We start from the raw sequence: 22,317 nt of genomic DNA on the forward strand, positions 1-22,317 counted from the left end.
ACAGCCACCCAAGATTATTATGTTATTTATGCTGGTAATGGTTATGAAAAATTTTATTCCACTTTCTTTTGGATCGTTATGGTCATCCGGAATGCCGGACAAATGATCTTTTTTATGTTTTTAGAAATATATAGTCTATAGCAAATTACAAACAACCACTACCGTACTTTTAATTAGTATTCTCTTTGCACAGTTGTACTCTGTATCAATTACACTACACTCTAGTGTATTATTGCATTATTGCAGAGTCTCGTTGGCTAAACGGTCAGCGTACTGGCCTTCGGTTCAGAGGGTCCCGGGTTCGATTCCCGGCCGGGTCGGGGATTTTAACCTTAATTGGTTAATTCCAATGGCACAGGGGCTGGGTGTATGTGTTGTCTTCATCATCATTTCATCCTCATCACGACGCACAGGTCACCTACGGGTGTCAAATAGAAAGACCTGCACCTGGCGAGCCGAACCCGTCCTGGGATATCTCGGCACTAAAAGCCATACGACATTTCATTTCATTGCAGAGTCTGTGTTGCTTTTTATTGTTGTTCCCTTTCTGCTGTCATAACGCGCGCCTGCCGCCTGTGGCATGCTGGTTTTCACTACACGCCTGCTGTTACATGCATACTGAAATCACTTCATAGTACGGGACTGTCTCTAAGCGCTTCTCTGCGGTGCCATTTCTATTTGATAATTAACTGTACAGTATTGCTATTTGTATAATTATAATTTATTTAATGCACACAATGTGCAAAGAATTGATATACAAAATATTAATCTTCGTTACAAAATTTCACCAGTGATTCCGATCGCTGTTTACAACTTAAAACATGGTACCTAGTACAGTGTGCACCACATCTTGAACATACACAGTTCAAACCTGGTTCATGATAATGCTTTATATTACATAGTTTATAATGGAACCCATGAACGGAGAACCTTGTCAGCAAGTGTCGCAGTTCATATCCACCTTAAACCCACTCGCGATTTAGCATGGCATCGGCAGAGTAGAAATCTTCCCAGATGGCAGCCTTCTTCGATCGTAGGTCTCAAAGCAGATGTATATAGGGTGTTGTTGCTGGAAGTAACAACTGTAGCCTTCGCTCTTCCACATAAAATCCCTCTCTTCATAGCTCATACACAAGTCAGGAAGTAGAATATTTGGAGAGGCACAGAGCCCATTTCAAGTAGTTTGCCTTCAACTTCTTGATTTTATCTAACTGTTTCATACTCAAAAGCCTGCCCCATAGTGTAGGAGTAGCGTGCCTGCCTCTTACCCGGAGGCCCCGGGTTCGATTCCCGGCCAGGCCAGGGAATTTTACCTGTACCTGAGGGCTGGTTCGAGGTCCACTCAGCCTATGTGATTAGAATTGAGGAGCTATCTGACGGTGAGATGGCGGCCCCGGTCTAGAAAGCCAAGAATAACGGCCGAGAGGATTCGTCGTGCTGACCACACGACACCTCGTAATCTGTAGGCCTTCGGACTGAGCAGCGGTCGCTTGGTAGGCCAAGGCCCTTCGAGGGCTGTAGTGCCATGGGGTTTGGTTTGGTTTCATACTCAAATGTTCCCAAATGTTTTCCAAGCCATATGTTGCTATAGGGCTGATTTTTAGATGAAAGAGTTTTATGGCTGTTTCTAAAGATAAGTTTATCAGATGCTTAATGTCAGATATTGCTTTCATAGATGCATTTAGACGGTCTATGAGATGGAGGGTGGAAAACATTACCTTGGGTTTGAAAAATTACACCAAATACAGTAGAGTCTCTACTGTATTTGATTACACCCAAGTATTTAAAATGCTTTACGGACTTAAGTTCTTCGTCTTCATAAAGGAAGGTTTCATGAGGCCCCAATCTTCTAAACGTCATGGACACTGTTTTTTCTACATTCAGGCGCCCGCATCTGTACTGGCCAATCTCAGGATTGTGCTGTGAAACCATAATGTAATTCTGATAAATTCGCGTTGAGTAACTTCTCTTTCCCTAATATCTTCTTTGGCCTGCCCGCCGAAGACTCCGGGGCGGAGGACTCAGTACTTTGAAGTCCGCATTCTTAGCACTCATTCTCTTTGCTCTTTGCTTAGTACCAATACCAAATGCCATCTGATGGCTAATATACAAAATATTATGAGTTACCTTGGTTTACACTTTTGGCAACGACAGTTTTTTTTTGTAATATTTTAAGGTTAAGATTTTCAGTAACAAAATACAAATATATAACATTTCAATATATATATTAGCCATACAATTGACTAAGTGTGTATACACTTCTTGAAACTATATGTTGCCCGACACGTTCTTTGCCACTTTATCTTATCTCTGATAACCCATTCTTTACAACCGGTTTGTGTACTTTCTGCCGAGTGATAATGAAATATTACAATATTTCCCCGAACAATCCGTTACGCGTATTTTCAGTGATTTATATCCTCTGTCGTGTAATTGTTTGTCTTCTTGCAGATTACAGAAAAGTACTCTCTTTCATTCAGCATCAAATGACATTGCTGTCATAACCTGTGATTCAGGTTCACTAAATTTACGAAGCTGATGGAGTTAACGTGAATGCACTTTAATATACACAGTGTCAAGTGGTGTTGGATGCTTTGCTTTCACGGCCCTTGTCGAGTTTTACCTACAAAATGTCAACAATGAAACTTCATGTTAGTGACCCAGCCAGCTTGCTCAAACTATGCTCAACACTACATGATAAAAATAGTGTGGAAATACAGATTAAAGTTAATAAATATGTAAGTGTGATACTCCTCTTTATAAAGCAGTTATTTGGTTGGTTGTTTCATAACGTAAATACTTACTCATCGTGAAATTCCTGCGAAATCTACGCCAGCACATTCGCATGTGATCTGAACCACAAAAGCGTTAGTTATAATAGTGAATATTTTATTCCGTCATTCAAAGATAATTGACATCGTTTTGGTGTCGTTTGTTGATAACAGACCAGCTTCTAAACAGTGAAACCAGTCTAAACTTGTCAGTGCCAAAAGAAGCATTATTCGTTTTGTGAAGTATGAAGTACCGGTAGGCTAGTTTATCCCACCAAATTGGGGAAACAAGTGGAAACAGCCTAAAAGCATAAATTTTGTTTCTGATACCAAAGATATTCCTTTTATTTTACTCATCTAGCCTAGAATAATACTGAGAGAACATGAATGTGCAGCCCTATCAATGAATACAGTATAGTTTGTGGGAATTAAACTCAAATTCTTCATCTAAACATTTTTTTATGATAGGCCAACCATGACTTAGTTTTAGTATTTGCAGTACGATAGAGCTCACCCATGGGAGCCTATGTAATGTCTGGTAATGATAAAAATATAATCCTGTATCACTCACTATTAAAAGGTTTATTACAGCCATATGGCCATACAACTCTCTTATTTTATTTTTTTACAATTTGTTTTACGTAGCACCAACACAGATAGGTTTTATGGTGACGATGGAATCGGAAAGGCCTAGAAGTGGGAAGGAAGCGGCCATGGCCTTAATTAATAATGTCACTAGTGTAAAACTCCCCTCAAATACTGGCTTTCCAAGTTCGTGTAGAAGTTTCACAAATGCCAGTGAACTGACAGGCACAGTTGTAATTGGATTTGCTTGAATTAGAACGCCTCTATTGTCACTTCGTATGGTAACCGAGAGGGAGTGTACTTTGATAAACAGAGTGCTCTCTTTAAAAATGTTGCCTTTAATCTCTCTATCCTTTCCAGTTGTCTCCTATTTTTGGTGAAACCTGTATGTTTTCCAATCCATATGCCACAATTGGGCTAATTTTCAGGTTAAAGGGCTTGATTGCAGTCTTTAGGGACAGGTTGCTTAGATGTCTTATGTCGCTTATTGCTTTCCTGGCAGCATTTATCTGATCGTTGACGTGGAGCGTAAATATATTTCCTGGTGATTCCTAGATACTTAAAATTAGTCACTGATTTTAGCTGTCTACCTTCAGTGTGAAATATCCCGTATTTTCCCCCTTTGCAAAAATTATTTGAGAGGGTATTATCATTGTTCAGTCTCAATTTATTCTTTTTTGACCTTTCTGTAACTTGCTCTGCAAGTCTGTCAGTGAGGGTGAATGAAAAATGCCACGGTTAGTTGTTGAGTCCGTCCTGTCAATTTTGGTATACAATTCATAAGTTTACATAATTATTACTCGTACATGTTTCGAGAGTTGGCCCACTCTCTTCATCAACGAACTTAATATCTCAAAACAAAATTCCTCATATTCCAAGTTCTATTAACACTAATTTACACTAAAAACATAAACAGTAAAAATCATGAAATGGTCCATTTGATTAATGACAACTTGAGAATTCGCCTATTCTACACAATTATTTTTAAGGTCCCATTTTAATAATACCTGACAACCAGCGATGTGTAAGGTTCCACAAGATATTTAATCTCTTCAAAATCAAAATCCAAGTCAAGATTCTTTATTACAAGTGTTTTTTTGTAAATAGATTATTTTAATAAGGACTGATAAAAGCAAGGATTTGTAGTTTTAGGTTTCACTTACTTTAATGTTTTTAATTATTGTATACTAGACAAGATTGCTCACATAAACTTAAGCATCAAGAATATTCTTTAAAACCTGCCTTAATTTTTATTTTAGTCATTAGTGTAGCGGCTGATGGTGTCCAAATTTTGGATGAAACATGCACCGCAAATAAAAGGTTAATGAGATAAACAATGTATTATTTTATGTATTGAACAGGTAGACCCTCAAGTGTACTCACTTATACATACTGCTTAGTCAAACAGCTCATCTCCTTACTTCAAAGTCTTTCCAGCCCAAAGTTTGCATCATTTTTGTAACACTGTTTTTTTGTCAGAAATTATCCAGAACAAATCGTGTTGCTTTCCTTGGACCTCTTCCAGTTTTTATCTTAAGTAATCTTGGTATGGGTGTCATACACTGGACCCTTACTCTAATTGGGGTCTTACTAGAGACCTATATGCCTTCTCCTTTACATTCTTACTACAATCCCTAAATACTCTCATAATCTTATGAAGAGATCTGTAACCTTTATTTACAACCTAGTGAATGTGATTACTCCAATGAAAATACAGTAGGCACTCGCTAATCGGACGTCTTAGACCATTAAGTTGTCCGATTACTGGAAGTGTCCGACTATTGGAAGTATGATATAGATGTTGATCTGAAATATTTGTCCCGAATGAGTAAATTCATAATACCAATACAAATGGTCCGTTATTGGACATTATAAATTTTCCAGCCAAATCATTCCCGGTTGCCAGCGCTTCGCACAGTTTGATTAGGCTATAGTTTAATATAAAGTAGGGTACATTTATTGAAAAACTATACTTTTAAAATTAAGTAAAATAATAATATGTATTATTTGTATGTAGGCCTACTGTTCTCACATGTTTTAATTTTACTGTAAATGAAAAAATTATCTATTGTAGATTGTTTCTTCCCTTTATACATTTTTACAGTACATCACTCTTCAACTTTCGTAGTGCTGGTTGCTGCAGAGTTTTCTTCTCTCCATTTGCTACAGCTTTTGATGGCAGAGAGCGCATCTTCAGTTTTTTACAGTTGTCTTCGGTAACACCTCGAATGAGTCTTCAGCTTCTTCTCAGTTTGATGAATCTAGCTCTGCTATAATTTCATCATCAAGTTATTGCCTCTTGAAAGTCGATCTTTTCGTCACACCAATCTTGAATGTCGACTCGTTGAAGCTCAGTGTCTTGGGCCTGCTTTACTGCTGAGTCTATCAGGTCTGCAAATAGCATTAAATCTTCTGGATCAAAAGAATCTTGCCCTTCTTCAGCTGAGTCCAGTGAAGGCCATAACTTCTTTCACAATAATCTTATTGCTGATTGAGGTACAGTATCCCAGGCTGCTGCAACCATGAATACTGCGTCTTTCAAGTTGATTGATTTCAATGATTTCAAAGTCACGTCCGACTCGTTGGCTGAACGGTCAGCGTACTGGCCTTCGGTTCAGAAGGTCCCGGGTTCGATTCCCGGCCGGGTCGGGGATTTTAACCTTAATTGGTTAATTCCAATGGCACGGGGGCTGGGTGTATGTGTTGTCTTCATCATCATTTCATCCTCATCACGACGCGCAGGTCACCTACGGGTGTCAAATAGAAAGACCTGCACCTGGCGAGCCGAACCCTTCCTGGGATATCCCGGCACTAAAAGCCATACGACATTTCATTTCAAAGTCACAGTGATTACAGCTAACAGCCTCAAGCAAAATTTTTTTTTTGTACCTCTTTTTCACCATGTCAGTTATGTTTTGGTCCATTGGTTGAAACAGGGGAGTGCAGCAGTTTGGAAGCACGAAAAGAGACTTAATGCGTCCGTTTTTTGACATTAACATGTCATTTGGTCCATGTCCTGGTGCATTATCAAGGACGAGTAGCGCCTTTTTAGGTAAATTTCTTTTTTTGAGAAACAAGCGTACTTGGGGTACAAAATCATTATGTTAACTGTACAGTATATTGTACTTTTATTTACGTAAACTCCCCTTAACATTTAAAATTATTATTATTTTTTTTTTTTTTTTGCTATTGGCTTTACGTCGTACCGACACAGATAAGTCTTATGGCGATGATCCCGTTAACACACAGAAGATTTCTTTTGTGATCCATTCCTTATTTTGACCTTTATAAGTGACAGGCAAATTAAAATTTTTAAATGACCGCAGATTCTTAGGCTTACCAAGAACCAGAAGTTTCAATTTGTGTGTTCCAATGGCATTTGAGCAGGGTAAAATAGTTATTTGGTCTTTTGAAACTTTGAAACCAGGTACACAAGCTTCATTTCGATCAGCATAACTTTTTCGTGACAGTAATTTCCAAAACAATCCACTTTCATCTGCATTGTACACCTGGTCACCTGTAAGACCTAGTTCATCTACATGCTCTAGAAAAAGTTTAATGAACGGCTCTACAGCTACATTGTCACTAGACAATTTTTCTCTGGTCACAGTCAACAGACGAATACCATACCGCACTGTAAATTTTGCAAACCAACCATCACTTGCTTTAAAATCATCTTTTCCATACATTTTATTATAAAAAATTAAAGATTTTTCTTTTAACAATTCAGCATTAATGGGGGTGTGGCGAGCACGTTCTTTTATAAACCAAGAGTAAAGTGCTTCTTCCATTTTAGAAAATTCACCTGCTTTCACAGTTTGCCGTAAAGAAGAACCACCTTCAGCATCTTTTACAAACTTCTCAATGTTCTCTCTGCTACTCTTGATTGAGTAGATGGTAGTGTGCGGAATATTATGTGTTCGAGCTATGTTAGCAACCTTCTCTCCCTTGTCCAACTTTCTTAAAATCTCCATTTTAACACTCAGTATTAGTCTCATGTTTCCGTTTGACCATTGACATTTCACAAAAATGTACGTTAACTGTACTGTATATTGTACTTTTATTTACCTAAACTCCCATTAACACTTAAACAATTTTTTTTTTAATTTTTTTTTTTAGCTATGGGCTTTACATCGCACCAACACAGATAAGTCTTGTGGTGACGATGCTGTTAACACTAAACACACTGAACTAAACTGTAACACTTACAATCACTTAACAGTTAAGTACACATGCATTAAGGTTATAATGCTACTCTTTGCTAAGACTGACTGACACTGCCTATTAATAACCTATCTGTAGTGGCGCCAAGCAGCAGGAGTAGTTGGGGTGGAGTTCAATGTACTTTCTTTTGTCCGATTACCGAGCGGTCACCCATCAAAACCGTTCGACTATAGAGCTGACCATTCCCACATGAAAAGCGTTCAAAACATCCAATTACTGGAAATGTCAGACTATTGAACGTCTGGTTAGCGAGCGCCTACTGTATTTCCTTATATTAAACACCTAAGTACTTACAGTGATTCCCATGAGGTACTTTCAACCCATCAGTGCAGTAATTAAAACAGAGGAGTTTTTTCTTGGTGAAATTTACAACCTGACTTTTCAGCCCATTTACCATTGTACCATGGTTTACTGTCCATCTCAAAACATTGTCAACGTCTCTCTACAATTGCTCACAATCCTGTAATTTATTTACTACCTACTCTATACAATATAACATCATCTGCAAAAAGCATTATCTATGATTCCAGTTCTTTACTCATATCATTTATACACACAAAAAACATAAAGGTCCAATATTACTGCTTTGCTAGACCCCCTCCCTCCCCTCCCTCTTTATTATTACAGGATCAAAGAATACTTCACCTACTCTAATTTTCTTACTGTTTTTGAGAAATTTAGTCACTTATTCAACCACTCTTGTGTCTAGTTTCATAGATCTAGAGAAGGCATTGGAATTCAGACAAACTGGGGCAAATATTCATTTATAGGGAGAGGAATTAGGGATTGGAATAATTCATGAAGGGAAATGTTTGATACATTTCCAAGCTCTTTAAAATCATTTAAGAAAAGACTAGGTTAATAAATGATAGAAAATCTGCCATCTGGCCAACAGCCATAAATGTAGATCTATGATGGATTGATGACAGACCACCAAGGGAAAAGTTATTGGCCATACTGAGAGATTACAGGGACAAGGGGTAGTTTATTACAAGTAGTCAAAGACATCTTATGTTGACAAGCAATCCACAGTGAGAACTGATGGTAGAATTAATTCTTAATTCAAAGTAGTTCGGTCCTACTGGGTTTGGACAAAGCTGTAACCTTCTACCCTTATTGTTCATAGTTTACATAGATCAGTTTTAATTAAAGGTATAGAATGGCAGGGAAGGAATGTAGTCAGAAGTTTGGCTTATGCCGATGACTTGGTCTTAACGGTAGACTGGGCTGAAAGTCTGTAGTGCACTACCTTAGGATCTTGAAAAGTGGTGCTGCAAGTATGATATGAAAAGTTGTATTTCCAGGACTTAAAAGGATGTCAGTCAAGAAGAAATCTATAAGGACTGAATATCAGGTGGGGAATAGCAGACTGGCACAGGTAGCACATTTCAAGTGCTTAGGATGTGTGTTCTCAATCATTCAGCAATCTGTCATTGATCTACATTTATGGCTGTTGGCCAGATGGCAGATTTTCTATCATTTATTAACCTAGTATTTTCTTAAATGATTTCAAAGAGCTTGGAAAAGTATCAAACATTTCCCTTCATGAATTATTCCAATCCCCAATTCCTCTTCCTATAAATGAATATTTGCTCCAGTTTGTCTGAATTCTAACTATATATTCATATTATGATCTCCACTCAGGCCTTTTCATCTACTAATGTTATTCCATGCTCGGAACATACCTCTCAGTCTACTTCTCGTCTCCGTACTCCCAAGTCTTCCTAGCCCAAAGTTTGCAACATTTTCGTAACACAGCTCTTTTATCAGAAATCACCCAGAAAAAATGTTGATGCTTTCCTTTGTATCTTTTCCAGTTGTGCCATATCAAAGTAATCCTGGTGTGGGCTCCTTATACTGGAACCAAATTCACTCTCTTCTTTACATCCTTACTTCAACCCCTGAATACCACAACAACCATATAGAGAGACCTGTTGCCTTTATTTATTACCTCATTAATGTGATTACCCCTTAAATGAAGATCTGTCCTCATTTTAACACCTAGGTACTTGCAGTGAATCCCATGAGATACTACACCCCATCAACACAGTAATTAAAATTGAGAGGACTTTTCCTCTTGGTGAAGCTTACAACCTGACTTTTCATCCCGTTTACCATCATACCATTGTCTGCTGTCCATCTCACAACGTTGAGGTTTTTTTGTAGTCATTCACAGTCCTGTAATTTATTTACTACTCTGTAAGTATAACATCATCTGCAGAAAGCCTTATTTGTAATTCTGATTCTTTATGTATAACAGCGTCATAATGTTCACAACTTCCTTCACAACTGGTAATTTACAGCTAATGGCTGATATGTTGGTATCCATATTATCAATGAACATAGTTTTTCTCATTGACTATCCCTACTGTAATATGTCAATATTATTTCTTGGTAATTACAAATCAGGTACCTGATTTATGCCTTGAGGTAGTACTAGACTGATGATGCCTTCAGTGAAAGGCGAAACATGTCTCACATGGAAATAAAGATAAATTCCTAATTGTTTAAAATTTTAATATATTGAATAGGTGATATTATAAACGAATTAGCATCCTACATAGAGTATCTTCAATACGGATCCATAATGATATTTACCACATGTTTGCACAATCCGCTTAGTACATCACTTGGTGTTCTGTGTGCAGAATCCTTTGGCATGATATTCACGACACTCTTGGATATCTGTTCTGTTTGCAGGTACAACAAGTGCAGTGCCCACTTCCTTGATATGCATTTTCGGGGTACTGTGGTTCATCTTCAATTCGGGGCCAATGACCTTCGATGTTAGGCTCCTTTAAACAACAAGCATCATCATCATCATCTTCAATTCCAGCAACTTGTTTTATTTTTGTCTTTGGTTGTCATGGAAAGTAGGGTAACAAGTATCTATTAGTGTCTATTTGTTACAACAAATGTCGGGCTCTAGCTGGGCGGAAGAAGAAACTTAAGACAGCCCTTATTACGTTCCTGATTCAATGTGACGATGTGATTACTAATGGCCCCCAAAGGATGGTGAAGTAATGATTTCTCTAAGCTGAGTCTAGCATTCTTGCCATTAGTCAGTTCTGATTAATCTCCAGACAAGTTTTCCTTTGCCAACTCTTGCTTTCTCTCAAACTCGACAATACTCGGTTTCTGAGGTCTTTTCCGCCTTTCAGGCTGAGTGCGAATTAACTGGGGGAAGGGGAATTAATCTCCAGATTTTATATGGTATGACATAAGTCAGTTAACGGAAAATGCTTTGTGTAGTGTAGCATTAACAGTTTATTTATATTTTTAATGTCTTACAGAAATTATTCAAAGTTACCTACATTGTTACGTAAACATTTCAGACATCGCTTAAACACTGATTTTCATAGTTTGTCACACAACTCCCCACAATCAATCGCTACTGATATACATTTAGGGCAGTTGCCCAGGTGGCAGATTCCCTAACTGTTGTTTTCCTAGCATTTTCTAAAACGATTGCAAAGAAATTGGAAATTTATTGATGATCTCCCTTGGTAAGTTATTTCAATCCTTAACTCCCCTTCCTATAAACAAATATTTGCCCCAATTTGTCCTCTTGAATTCCAACTTTATCTTCATATTGTGATCTTTCCTATTTTAAAGACACCACTCAAACTTATTATTCTACCGATGTCATTCCACGCCATCTCTACACTGACAGCTTGGAATATGCCACTTGTTACCAGTATAGTTGGTCCGTTATTGGACTCATTCCTGGTTGTCAGTATTTTGCCCCAGTTTGCTAACAGTTGGTAAATAGCACACCTACCAAGACATATGGCTAGTGCATATCACTTAGTCGAGTAGCTCGTCTCCTTTCTCCTAAGTCTTCCCAGCCCAAACTTTGCAACATTTTTGTAACACTACTCTTTTGTCGGAAATCACCCAGAGCAAATTGAGCTGCTTTTCTTTGGATGTTTTCCAGTTCTTGAATCAAGTAATCCTGGTGAGGGTCCCATACACTGGAACCATACTCTAGTTGGGGTCTTACCAGCGACTTATATGCCCTCTCCTTTACTTCCTTACTACAACTCCTAAATACCCTCATAACCATGTGCAGAGATCTGTACCCTTTATTTACAATCATATTTATGTGATTACTGCAATGAAAATCTTTCCTTATATTAACCCTAGGTACTTACAATGATCTCCAAGAGGAACTTTCACCCCATCAGTGCCGTAATTAAAACTGAGAGGACTTTTCCTATTTGTGAAACTCACAACCTGACTTTTAACCCCATTTATCATCATACCATTGCCTACTGTCCATCTGACAATATTATCGAGGACATTTTTTAGTTGCTCACAATCTTGTAACTTATTTATTACTTTGTACAGAATAACATATACAAAAAGCCTTATCTCTGATTCCACTTCTTTACACATATCATTGAAATATATAAGAAAACATAAAGGTCCAATAATACTGCCTTCACCGGGCGAGTTGGCCGTGCGGTTAGGAGCACGCAGCTGTGAGCTCGCATCCGGGAGATAGTGGGTTCGAACCCCACTGTTGGCAGCCCTGAAGATGGTTTTCCGTGGTTTCCCATTTTCACACAAGTAAATGCTGGGGCTGTACCTTAATTAAGGCCAGGGCCACTTCCTTCCCATTCCTAGGCCTTTCCTGTCCCATCGTCGCCATAAGACCTATCTGTGTCGGTAAGACGTAAAGCAAAACAGCAAAAAAAAATAAAAATAAAATAATAATAATAATACTGCCTTAAGGAATTCCCTCTTAATTATTACAGGGACAAATAATCAGTCACTCTTTTTTCTAGTCCAATTGCACTCATTTTTGCCAGTAGTCTCCCATGATCTACCCTATAAAATGCCTTAGATAGGTCAATCGTGGTACAGTCCATTTGACCTCCTGAATCCGGGATATCTGCTATATCTTGCTGGAATCCTTCAAGTTGAGCTTCAGTGGAATAATCTTTCCTGAACCCAAACTGCTTTCTATCAAACCAGTTATTAATTTTGCAAACATTCTAATTTAATCAGAAAGAATGCTTTCCCAAAGTTTACATGCAACGCATATCAAACTGACTGGCCTGTAATTTTCAGCTTTATGTCTATCACCCTTTCCTTTATACACAGGAGCTACTATAGCAACTCTCCATTCATTTGGTATAGCTCCTTCATGCAAACAATAATCAAATAAGTACTACAGATCTGGTACTATATCCCAACCGATTTTCTTCAGTATGTCCCCTGAAACCTTATCAATTCCAGCTGCTTTTCTAGTTTTCAACTTTCGTATCTTACTGTAAATGTCATTGTTGTCATAGGTAAATTTTAATTCTTCCATAGTATTAGTCACCTCCTCTATCTGGACATTATCCTCGTAACCAACAATCTTTACATACTGTGACTGAATACTTCTGCCTTTTGAAGATCCTCACAGACACAGTCCCCTTGTTCATTAATGATTCCTGGTATGTCCTTGGAACCTGTTTCTGCTTTAAAGTACCTATACGTACTCTTCCATTTTTCACTAAAATTTTTATGACCGCCAGTTATGGTGGCCGTCATCCTTAGCTGACTTCTTTGCTAGATTCAATTCTTAGTAAGTTCCTTCAATTTCTCCTTACCTCCACAGCCAACTCTATTTCTTTCCAACCTGCACCTCCTTCTTAGTCTCTCTACTTCTCTGTTATAATGTAGTGGATCTTTACCATACCTTACCACCTTTAAAGGTACAAACCTGTTTTCACATTCCTCACCTACCGAGCTCGATAGCTGCAGTCGCTTAAGTGCGGCCAGTGTCCAGTATTCGGGAGATAGTAGGTTCGAACCCCACTATCGGCAGCCCTGAAAATGGTTTTCCATGGTTTCCCATTTTCACACCAGGCAAATGCTGGGGCTGTACTTTGATTAAGGCCACGGCCGCTTCCTTCGCACTCCTAGCCATTTCCTCTCCCATCGTCGCCATAAGACCTATCTGTGTCGGTGCGACGTTAAAGCAAATAGCACATTCCTCACCAATTGCTTTAAACCCATTCCAGAGTCCGTTTACATTTTTTATTTATCGTTTTCCACCGATCATAGTTACTTTTTAAAAACTCCCTCTTGCCTGTTTTATCAGTCATATGGTACTGCCTAATAGTCCTAATTTTATTACCTTCCTTTCTTTCACATTTATTTTTAACTACTACAAAAACAACTTTGTGATCACTAATTTCATCTATTTGGTTTCTTTATAAAGCTCATCTGATTTTACCAGCACCACATCCACAATATCTTCCCTCTAGCTGGTTCCATCACTTTCTGAATCAGCTGGCCTTCCTATATTAACTTAATTGCCATTTGTTGGTCATGCATGCTTCCTGTCGTTTGCATTATTTTCCCAGTTGACATGAGATCACCCGCTACTATCATGTTCCTTTCCATATCGTTCCCCACATAGCTGATTATTTTATCAAATAATTCTGAATCAGCGTCAGCGCTACCCTTTCCCGGTCTGTACACTCCAAAGACATCAATTTGCTTATTATCTTTAGAGATGAGCCTTACACCTAGAATTTCATGTTTGTCATCTTTAACGTTTGTGTAGCTTACAAATTCTTCTTTCACCAGAATGAATACTCCCCCTCTCACTATTCCTATCCTATCTCTACGATACAAACTCTGGTTCCGTGAGAATATTTCTGCATCCATTATATCATTTCTCAGCCATGATTCAACTCCTATTACAATATCTGGTAAGTATATATCTATTAAATTACTTAAATCTATTCCTTTCTTTACAATACTTCTACAGTTGAAACTAACATTTTTATGTCATCCCTACTTGATTTCTAGTTCCCTGTACTCTTATCACCGCTCCCTAGGCCAGTCGAAAAAATTCCAGATGAATCAGATGTTTGAGGTTTTTTGGATAAGCATGAAGATGATGATACTGTATAGGCTTTTGGGTGAAATTCTTGCTGTTAAGCAATTCCTGCTGTTAAGCAACACTCTCTCGCAGGAATTGTGGTTGACTTTCGATCACATTAGTGCTGTACAGGCTGAACAAAAATTCAACCAGGTGTCATTCAGACAGAAATCAAATTTCCTCCGACTAGCTCAGAAACAGGCGGTCTTTCGCACATACCCGGATGCTAGTAAAACTGTCATCAGTCTTTCCAATAAATCCTTGGACGAGAACCAAATGGCAGTTCTAGCTAGGGGTCTTAATTTCGCTGTCGCTCCCTCTAAAATTCCTACTGAGGAGTTAATTACTTCCGTTGAGGCAGCCATCCACAAACTACCTACGGATGAGGCTGAGGAGTTAAGACAGAAATGTGTGAGACTCATAAGGTCCGTTGTTGTACCCGTGCCCAATTTAACAAGAGGTGAAAAGAGAACTCTGAAGGAACTTAGAGATGATTCTGAACTGACCATTCTCGCAGCAGATAAGGGTAATGCGACAGTGGTTATTGACACTTACGAATATAAGAATAAGATCTCAGCTATATTGTCAGAGCCTGTTTACAGACTGAGCTCACGTGACCCCACCACTCGTATGTCCAACACCACTATGAAGCTTTTAAGGCAATCTTCAATTTCAAAAGAGGAGGCTAAACATCTGTCGCCGGGGCATGCAGTACCAACTAGATTGTATGGACTGCCTAAGATCCATAAAAAAAGATGTTTCTCTCAGACCTATTCTTAGTGCGATAGGTTCTCCTACATATGCTCTGGCTAAATTCCCAAGTAAATTGCTTCAGCCACACATAGGACGTACTGAATCATGTGTCAGGGACTCGCGGTATTTCGTCAACAAGCTGTCAACCATGACCCTTCAACCTAATGCACTTTTGGTGAGTTTCGATGTGGAGTCCTTGTTCACTAAAGTGCCGATTCACACCAGGCAAATGCTGGGGCTGTACCTTAATTAAGGCCACGGCCGCTTCCTTCCAACTCCTAGGCCTTTCCTATCCCATCGTCGCCATAAGACCTATCTGTGTCGGTGCGACGTAAAGCCCCTTGCAAAAAAAAAAAAAAAAAAAGTGCCGATTGACTCGGTCATGTCTCTCATTGAACACCTGTTCCCTGAGGACGTTACTAAGCTATTTTACCACTGCATGACTTTCAGCTGTTTCTTGTGGGGTGGGAATTTTTACGTACAGATGGACAGAGTGGCAATGGGAAGTCCACTTTCGCCCGTAGTGGCGAATTTTTTTATGAAGCATTTTGAGGAGGAGGCTATTGCTTTGGCGCCCGTCAAACCTACAATATGATGCAGGTATGTTGATGATGCATTTGTGGTCTGGATAGAAGGTCCTGAGAAACTTCATATATTTCTAAACCACCTAAATCAGCAACATCCATCAGTTAAATTCACTATGGAGATGGAGTCAGACAGTTGCCTTCCTTTCTTGGATGTTCTAGTAAGAAAGAAACTGGACGGCTCCTTAGGACATACCGTCTATCGTAAGCCTACCCAAACAAATCGCTATCTTCATGCAGATTCTCACCACCATCCAGCACAAAAACAAGGCATTCTTACGACACTTGCCAAGAGGGCGAGACAAATTTGTAAGCCATCAATATCCAGGTAGAGAAAGACGCGTTCAAGGGTAATGGTTACAGCGATTTGCAGATTCATAGAGCCCTGCATCCCACAGAAACGACCATGCAAAGCTCACAGAAGGAAGAAGTGAAGGCAACTGCCTACTTGCCTTACATTCACAACACCACAGATCGAATTGCCAAGGTCCAATAATATAGTTTTATTATGAATCCACCTGTTCAATACATTATTATGTTGTTACATTAAAATAACTTCATTAGTTAAAAAGTTATATATGGGACATGTTTCGCTCCCTTATAGAGCATCATCAGCCAAATCCGAATCTCAAACAATTGTTATTTACGTAACAAAGACTTAAGAACCATTAGAACACTTTTGACAAACTTAAAACTTATTCTATTCAAAAATCATAAAATATAAAATCCTTGTATACATGGCTCAGTTACATGTGCTTAATAGGAACATACATTAAAATTATGGAAGAGGGAGTACTAAAATATAAAATAAATAATATATATATCATGTCCAAAATCCTAGAAAGATGTGAAGATCAATCTTAGGAGCCAAATTTGTGGATCTTCTTAGCAATGAGATCTGGTAAAAAAGTTATTTATCCCTTGTGGATAAGAGTCTATAAAGATTCAAAATTTATCGTCAAATTTGATGATTGAACTTATAACAGGATAAATGTTGGTCTTCAAGAAATTTAAATGCTTGTCATGTGACCTCGGCGAATGCTGTTGAAAAGATATGTTCTTATAGTTGTCAATGACCGTTCGTTGAACTAATGGATTTGATAAGGATGATTGAAAGGGACGTAAATCAACGTTTGTATTGAAAGCTGCTGCTTGGTTTTATCTTGTTGAATGTCTGTAACAAGAAAAGGAATCTTGTAAGTAATCGGAATTTGTGTTGCTGGTTAAGAGTGTGTTTCTAGAAACTTCACTTACCCCTCCAGTTGCTGTTTGTCGGTTTGGTGTTGTCCGAGGTTATGTGGTGACTGTCTGTTCTGTGTCTACTCCTTGTGTTGTAAGAGTGAGGTGGTGGGGGTTGAGGGGAGGGAGTAGGGGTAGGAGGAGAAATGTTTGTGGGTGTGGTTTTGGAAGGGGAATGTCTAGTAGGAGCGCAGGGAGGGGTTGAGTTTTTTAATGTTGGATGGTTATTAGTTATTTTGGGAATGAAAACTTTGGCAAAATTACTTTTTTCTAGATTAAGCGTCTTTAAGAGTTTCGGTAATTGTTCGTGCAACGGATTTCTTATTTCAATTTCGTCATTTAAATTTTTTTCCTTATTGAAATACTGGTCTAAGTGGATATAAATATTTTCTAATTCTGTCATTAGTTTACCTTTTTCTATCTTCTTTATAATTTTTAGGTCTTTCTCTATGGTTGTAAATTGGTGGCCTGACTCTCTCATGTGAGCACTCATCGCAGAATGTTTGTTGTGCTTTGTAGCATTAACGTGTTCTAAGTATCTTGTGAGAAAGTTACGGCCAGTTTGGCCAACATATGAACATTTACATTCTACACATGTTAATCTATAGATGCCAGAACTTAGATAAGGGTTCATGTTGGAATTTATACTATTGTGGTTGAAAAAAATGTTTCTGTTTGTATTTTGTGTTTTGAATGCTACATTCACATCTCGTTTTTTAATAGGATTAGTTATTTGAAAAATGGCTGGGTTGGTGAATGTAAATGTTGCGAATTTGGACTGCTTAGTTTTTTCGGGAGTAAGATTAGTTACTAACTTTTGTTTTACTTTACTGATGATCCGATTGACTGTATTTATTTTATATCCATTAATTGAGGCCAGATCTTTTATAAAATTGAGTTCCTTTTTTAAGTTACTCTCTGAAAGGGGGATTTTGAAAGCTCTATAAACTAAACTGTAAAAAGCCGCCTGTTTATGTGATTTTGGGTGAAGAGAATCATTTTTTATCGTTAGAGGAGCGTATGATGGTTTTCTAAATATTTGAAATTCAAAACTATCTCTTATTCGTGTTACATTAATATCCAGGAAGTTTATTGAGTTGTTAGTTTCATCTTCTTTCGTGAATTTTATATTTGGGTCAATATTATTTAAGAAACTTAGGATTTTTTCACTATCATTTTTTTGGCTATCTATTATGACAAAGGTGTCGTCTACATACCTGATCCAAAGGCAAAGACCATTTATTTTTGTGTTTATTTTGTTTTGCTCCAAATGATCCATATATATGTCTGCCAGTATGCCCGATGTGGGGTCTCCCATTGCTAGGCATGTTTGGTGGTAAATCTTTTTATTAAATGTGAAGTAATTATTGTTTAATACAAATTTCAGTAGGTTTACGAATTCATCTATTTCACATCTACTTAATTTGCTGTATGTAAGGAGATTGTGTTTGATGATATTGATGGTTTCTTTAACCGGTATATTTGGATACATGTTGGTTACGTCGAATGAAACCATTTTATGTTGTGGTTGTAAATTGAATTTTCTTAGTTTATTACAAAATTCTATTGAATTTTTGATTGTTGATTCGTTGTTAAATTTGTAATGTCTTTTGAGGAAATAGTGTATAAATTTGGATGTTTTATACGTGGGACTATTTCTACTGTTTATTATAGGATGTATGGGTACGTTGGGTTTATGTAATTTGGGCATTGCCCTAGCTGTTGGTAACTTTGGATTCATATTTATCATTTTTTGGTGTTCTTGTTCATTAAACAAAAAAGTAGAATTCTTGAGGATAGTTTTTAGATTCCGTTGAATCTTATTTATGGGATCCTGGTTTACGACAGTGTAGGTTTTGTCTGAAAAGAATTCTTCTGTTTTCTCAATGTAGTCATTTTTGTTTAAGAGGACTGTGGTTTCACCTTTGTCTGCTTTGGTAACAATTACATTATTTTTGTTTAGTTTTGTTTTTAGTGTCATTATTTCTGTTATGAGAGTGGAATTAGAACTTTTGTTTATTTCCCTTACGAAAGCCGGAAGCTTCTTTTTAACTTCAAATCTGATGTCGTTTTGTGTATCTGGTGTTAATTTATTCAAGTTTGATTCAACTTCTGCTACTACATTGATTACGTCTTCTACTTTTTGAGAGTTAGGCCAATTAAATTTTGAACCTTTATCTAATAGGTTCATCTCATTATCAGTGAAGTTTGTGTTTGAGAGATTGATAGTGGTGGGAATGTTTTTAAGGTTAGAATTAGGATTATTTGCTCTATTGTTAGATTTGTTATGATTTGGTTTGTTTTCTTTTAAGAGTGTAAGTTTGTTATCTAGGGTTTTTTGTTTCTTGTCTAAAACGTCTGTAAGTTTCTCTGTTATATGATTTTGGATAGAGTTCCATTCTAAAGGAGATAATTCTTGTGCAATTACCAAGTGTGTACAATACAATTGCAAGTTCAAAAATGATTTCTTCCTATATAGAGCTTTAATTTCACTTTTCAGCCAGATCTCATTTATTTTGTTTTGAGTATCTGCTACCTTAGAATTAGATACGTTTTTTCTTTGTATAGATTTTAAAAACCTAGGTACTAATTTACATTTCAAACATTCTTTCAAGAACCAAATATCTTTGGATATCTTACTGATTTTGATTTTGAGATTCAGATATCTATTCTTTTTGTTTGTATTAGCCTGGTTGGCTATTTCATTACAAGTGACTAATCTCATGTTTTAATCCGTATTGAAATCTGTTAGTATACAATAATATAGTTTTATTATGAATCCACCTGTTCAATACATTATTATGTTGTTACATTAAAATAACTTCATTAGTTAAAAAGTTATATATGGGACATGTTTCGCTCCCTTATAGAGCATCATCAGCCAAATCCGAATCTCAAACAATTGTTATTTACGTACCAAAGACTTAAGAACCATTAGAACACTTTTGACAAACTTAAAACTTATTCTATTCAAAAATCATAAAATATAAAATCCTTGTATACATGGCTCAATTACATGTGCTTAATAGGAACATACATTAAAATTATGGAAGAGGGAGTACTAAAATATAAAATAAATAATATATATATCATGTCCAAAATCCTAGAAAGATGTGAAGATCAATCTTAGGAGCCAAATTTGTGGATCTTCTTAGCAATGAGATCTGGTAAAAAAGTTATTTATCCCTTGTGGATAAGAGTCTATAAAGATTCAAAATTTATCGTCAAATTTGATGATTGAACTTATAACAGGATAAATGTTGGTCTTCAAGAAATTTAAATGCTTGTCATGTGACCTCGGCGAATGCTGTTGAAAAGATATGTTCTTATAGTTGTCAATGACCGTTCGTTGAACTAATGGATTTGATAAGGATGATTGAAAGGGACGTAAATCAACGTGACTCACACAGTCACCACATAACCTCGGACAACACCAAACCGACAAACAGCAACTGGAGGGACATTCAACAAGATAAAACCAAGCAGCAGCTTTCAATACAAACGTTGATTTACGTCCCTTTCAATCATCCTTATCAAATCCATTAGTTCAACGAACGGTCATTGACAACTATAAGAACATATCTTTTCAACAGCATTCGCCGAGGTCACATGACAAGCATTTAAATTTCTTGAAGACCAACATTTATCCTGTTATAAGTTCAATCATCAAATTTGACGATAAATTTTGAATCTTTATAGACTCTTATCCACAAGGGATAAATAACTTTTTTACCAGATCTCATTGCTAAGAAGATCCACAAATTTGGCTCCTAAGATTGATCTTCACATCTTTCTAGGATTTTGGACATGATATATATATTATTTATTTTATATTTTAGTACTCCCTCTTCCATAATTTTAATGTATGTTCCTATTAAGCACATGTAATTGAGCCATGTATACAAGGATTTTATATTTTATGATTTTTGAATAGAATAAGTTTTAAGTTTGTCAAAAGTGTTCTAATGGTTCTTAAGTCTTTGTTACGTAAATAACAATTGTTTGAGATTCGGATTTGGCTGATGATGCTCTATAAGGGAGCGAAACATGTCTCATATATAACTTTTTAACTAATGAAGTTATTTTAATGTAACAACATAATAATGTATTGAACAGGTGGATTCATAATAAAACTATATTATTGTATACTAACAGATTTCAATACGGATTAAAACATGAGATTAGTCACTTGTAATAATTGCCAAGGTCCTCCGCAAACACAATATAAAAACCGTGTTTAGCACCGCCACTAAAATTGCTCACAGTTTGAGTAAAACAACGACAAATTGTCCCCACTTTTACATCCTGGGGTATACGAAATTCCCTGTACTTGTGGTAAGGTATACATCGGCCAAACATGCTGGTCCATTGGTACCCGTATTAAGGAACATGAACAGAATAATCATATCAACCAGCCAGACAAATCGGCAATAGCTGAGCACGCTCTATCGTCGGATCATGTTGTCATGTTCCAAGATGCTCGAGCTATTACCCACACTAGACACTACAGGTCCAGGATTACAGAATTAGAAATAGGAAAGGACTTCAACCTATCAATACTTATTTATTGCACTTATTATGCTTATTATTATAAATATTGATAGGTGGAAGTCCTTTCCTATTTCTAATTGTGTAGTTCGTCAATACGGATATGAAGATCATAGATTACGATACGGTCCAGGATTATACGGGAAGCTGTGGAAATACGTAGAAATCCTAACAATTTCACCAGGGACACTGGCTATCAATTAAGTAATACCTGGTTGCCAGCCATTAAGGATTTACGTAGCTAGTTCCCTTCCCTGTCCCTTCACTATTGTTATTTCGTCTCAGTATTTTCCAAATTCATATGTTCCTCATCGCCAGATGTTTCATTCCAAGCTTGTGTCATTGTCATACACCTGTCAATGTCATATGTTACGTACACATTATGTGACCCTCTTAGACTGATTTCTGATGGTTCGGCCAGCTTCTGCTTCGAACACTAGCGCTGTGCCACGTCCGGGGAGCCGTATGGTGACGAATGAACATACCATTTCCGCTTCTATTCTAACGTCTAAATTTCAAAAAGTCATTGTTTAAGAAGCCTTTCTCATGGACAGTCAAGATTTTCTTCTGATGATGCAGAGCACAGTTCCCTGCAAAACTCAAAGAATTTCACCTTATTTTCCCGACACGGCTTAAGCCCAAAAGCCTATACAGTATCATGTCTATAAGTACGGGCCGTGAAAGCATCAATGGCAACATGAAGTTGATGTTTTGGAATTGAGTGACC

The 22,317-nt window shown here is 37.3% G+C and overlaps 1 protein-coding gene across 1 annotated transcript in view; it reads left to right on the forward strand.

Annotated features, from left to right (window-relative positions):
• The first annotated feature begins 2,317 nt into the window (after positions 1–2,317).
• LOC136880805 (cGMP-dependent 3',5'-cyclic phosphodiesterase) overlaps positions 2,318–22,317 on the forward strand; it is a 164,825-nt gene continuing 144,825 nt past the window's right edge. The window contains exon 1 of the mRNA XM_067153339.2: positions 2,318–2,738. Coding sequence (XP_067009440.1) covers positions 2,631–2,738 — 108 coding nt within the window. The 5' untranslated portion in view covers positions 2,318–2,630. The remainder of the gene's footprint in view (positions 2,739–22,317) is intronic.

The sequence above is a fragment of the Anabrus simplex genome, chromosome 9, assembly GCF_040414725.1.
Source record: "Anabrus simplex isolate iqAnaSimp1 chromosome 9, ASM4041472v1, whole genome shotgun sequence".
In the NCBI taxonomy this organism is placed as follows: domain Eukaryota; kingdom Metazoa; phylum Arthropoda; class Insecta; order Orthoptera; family Tettigoniidae; genus Anabrus; species Anabrus simplex.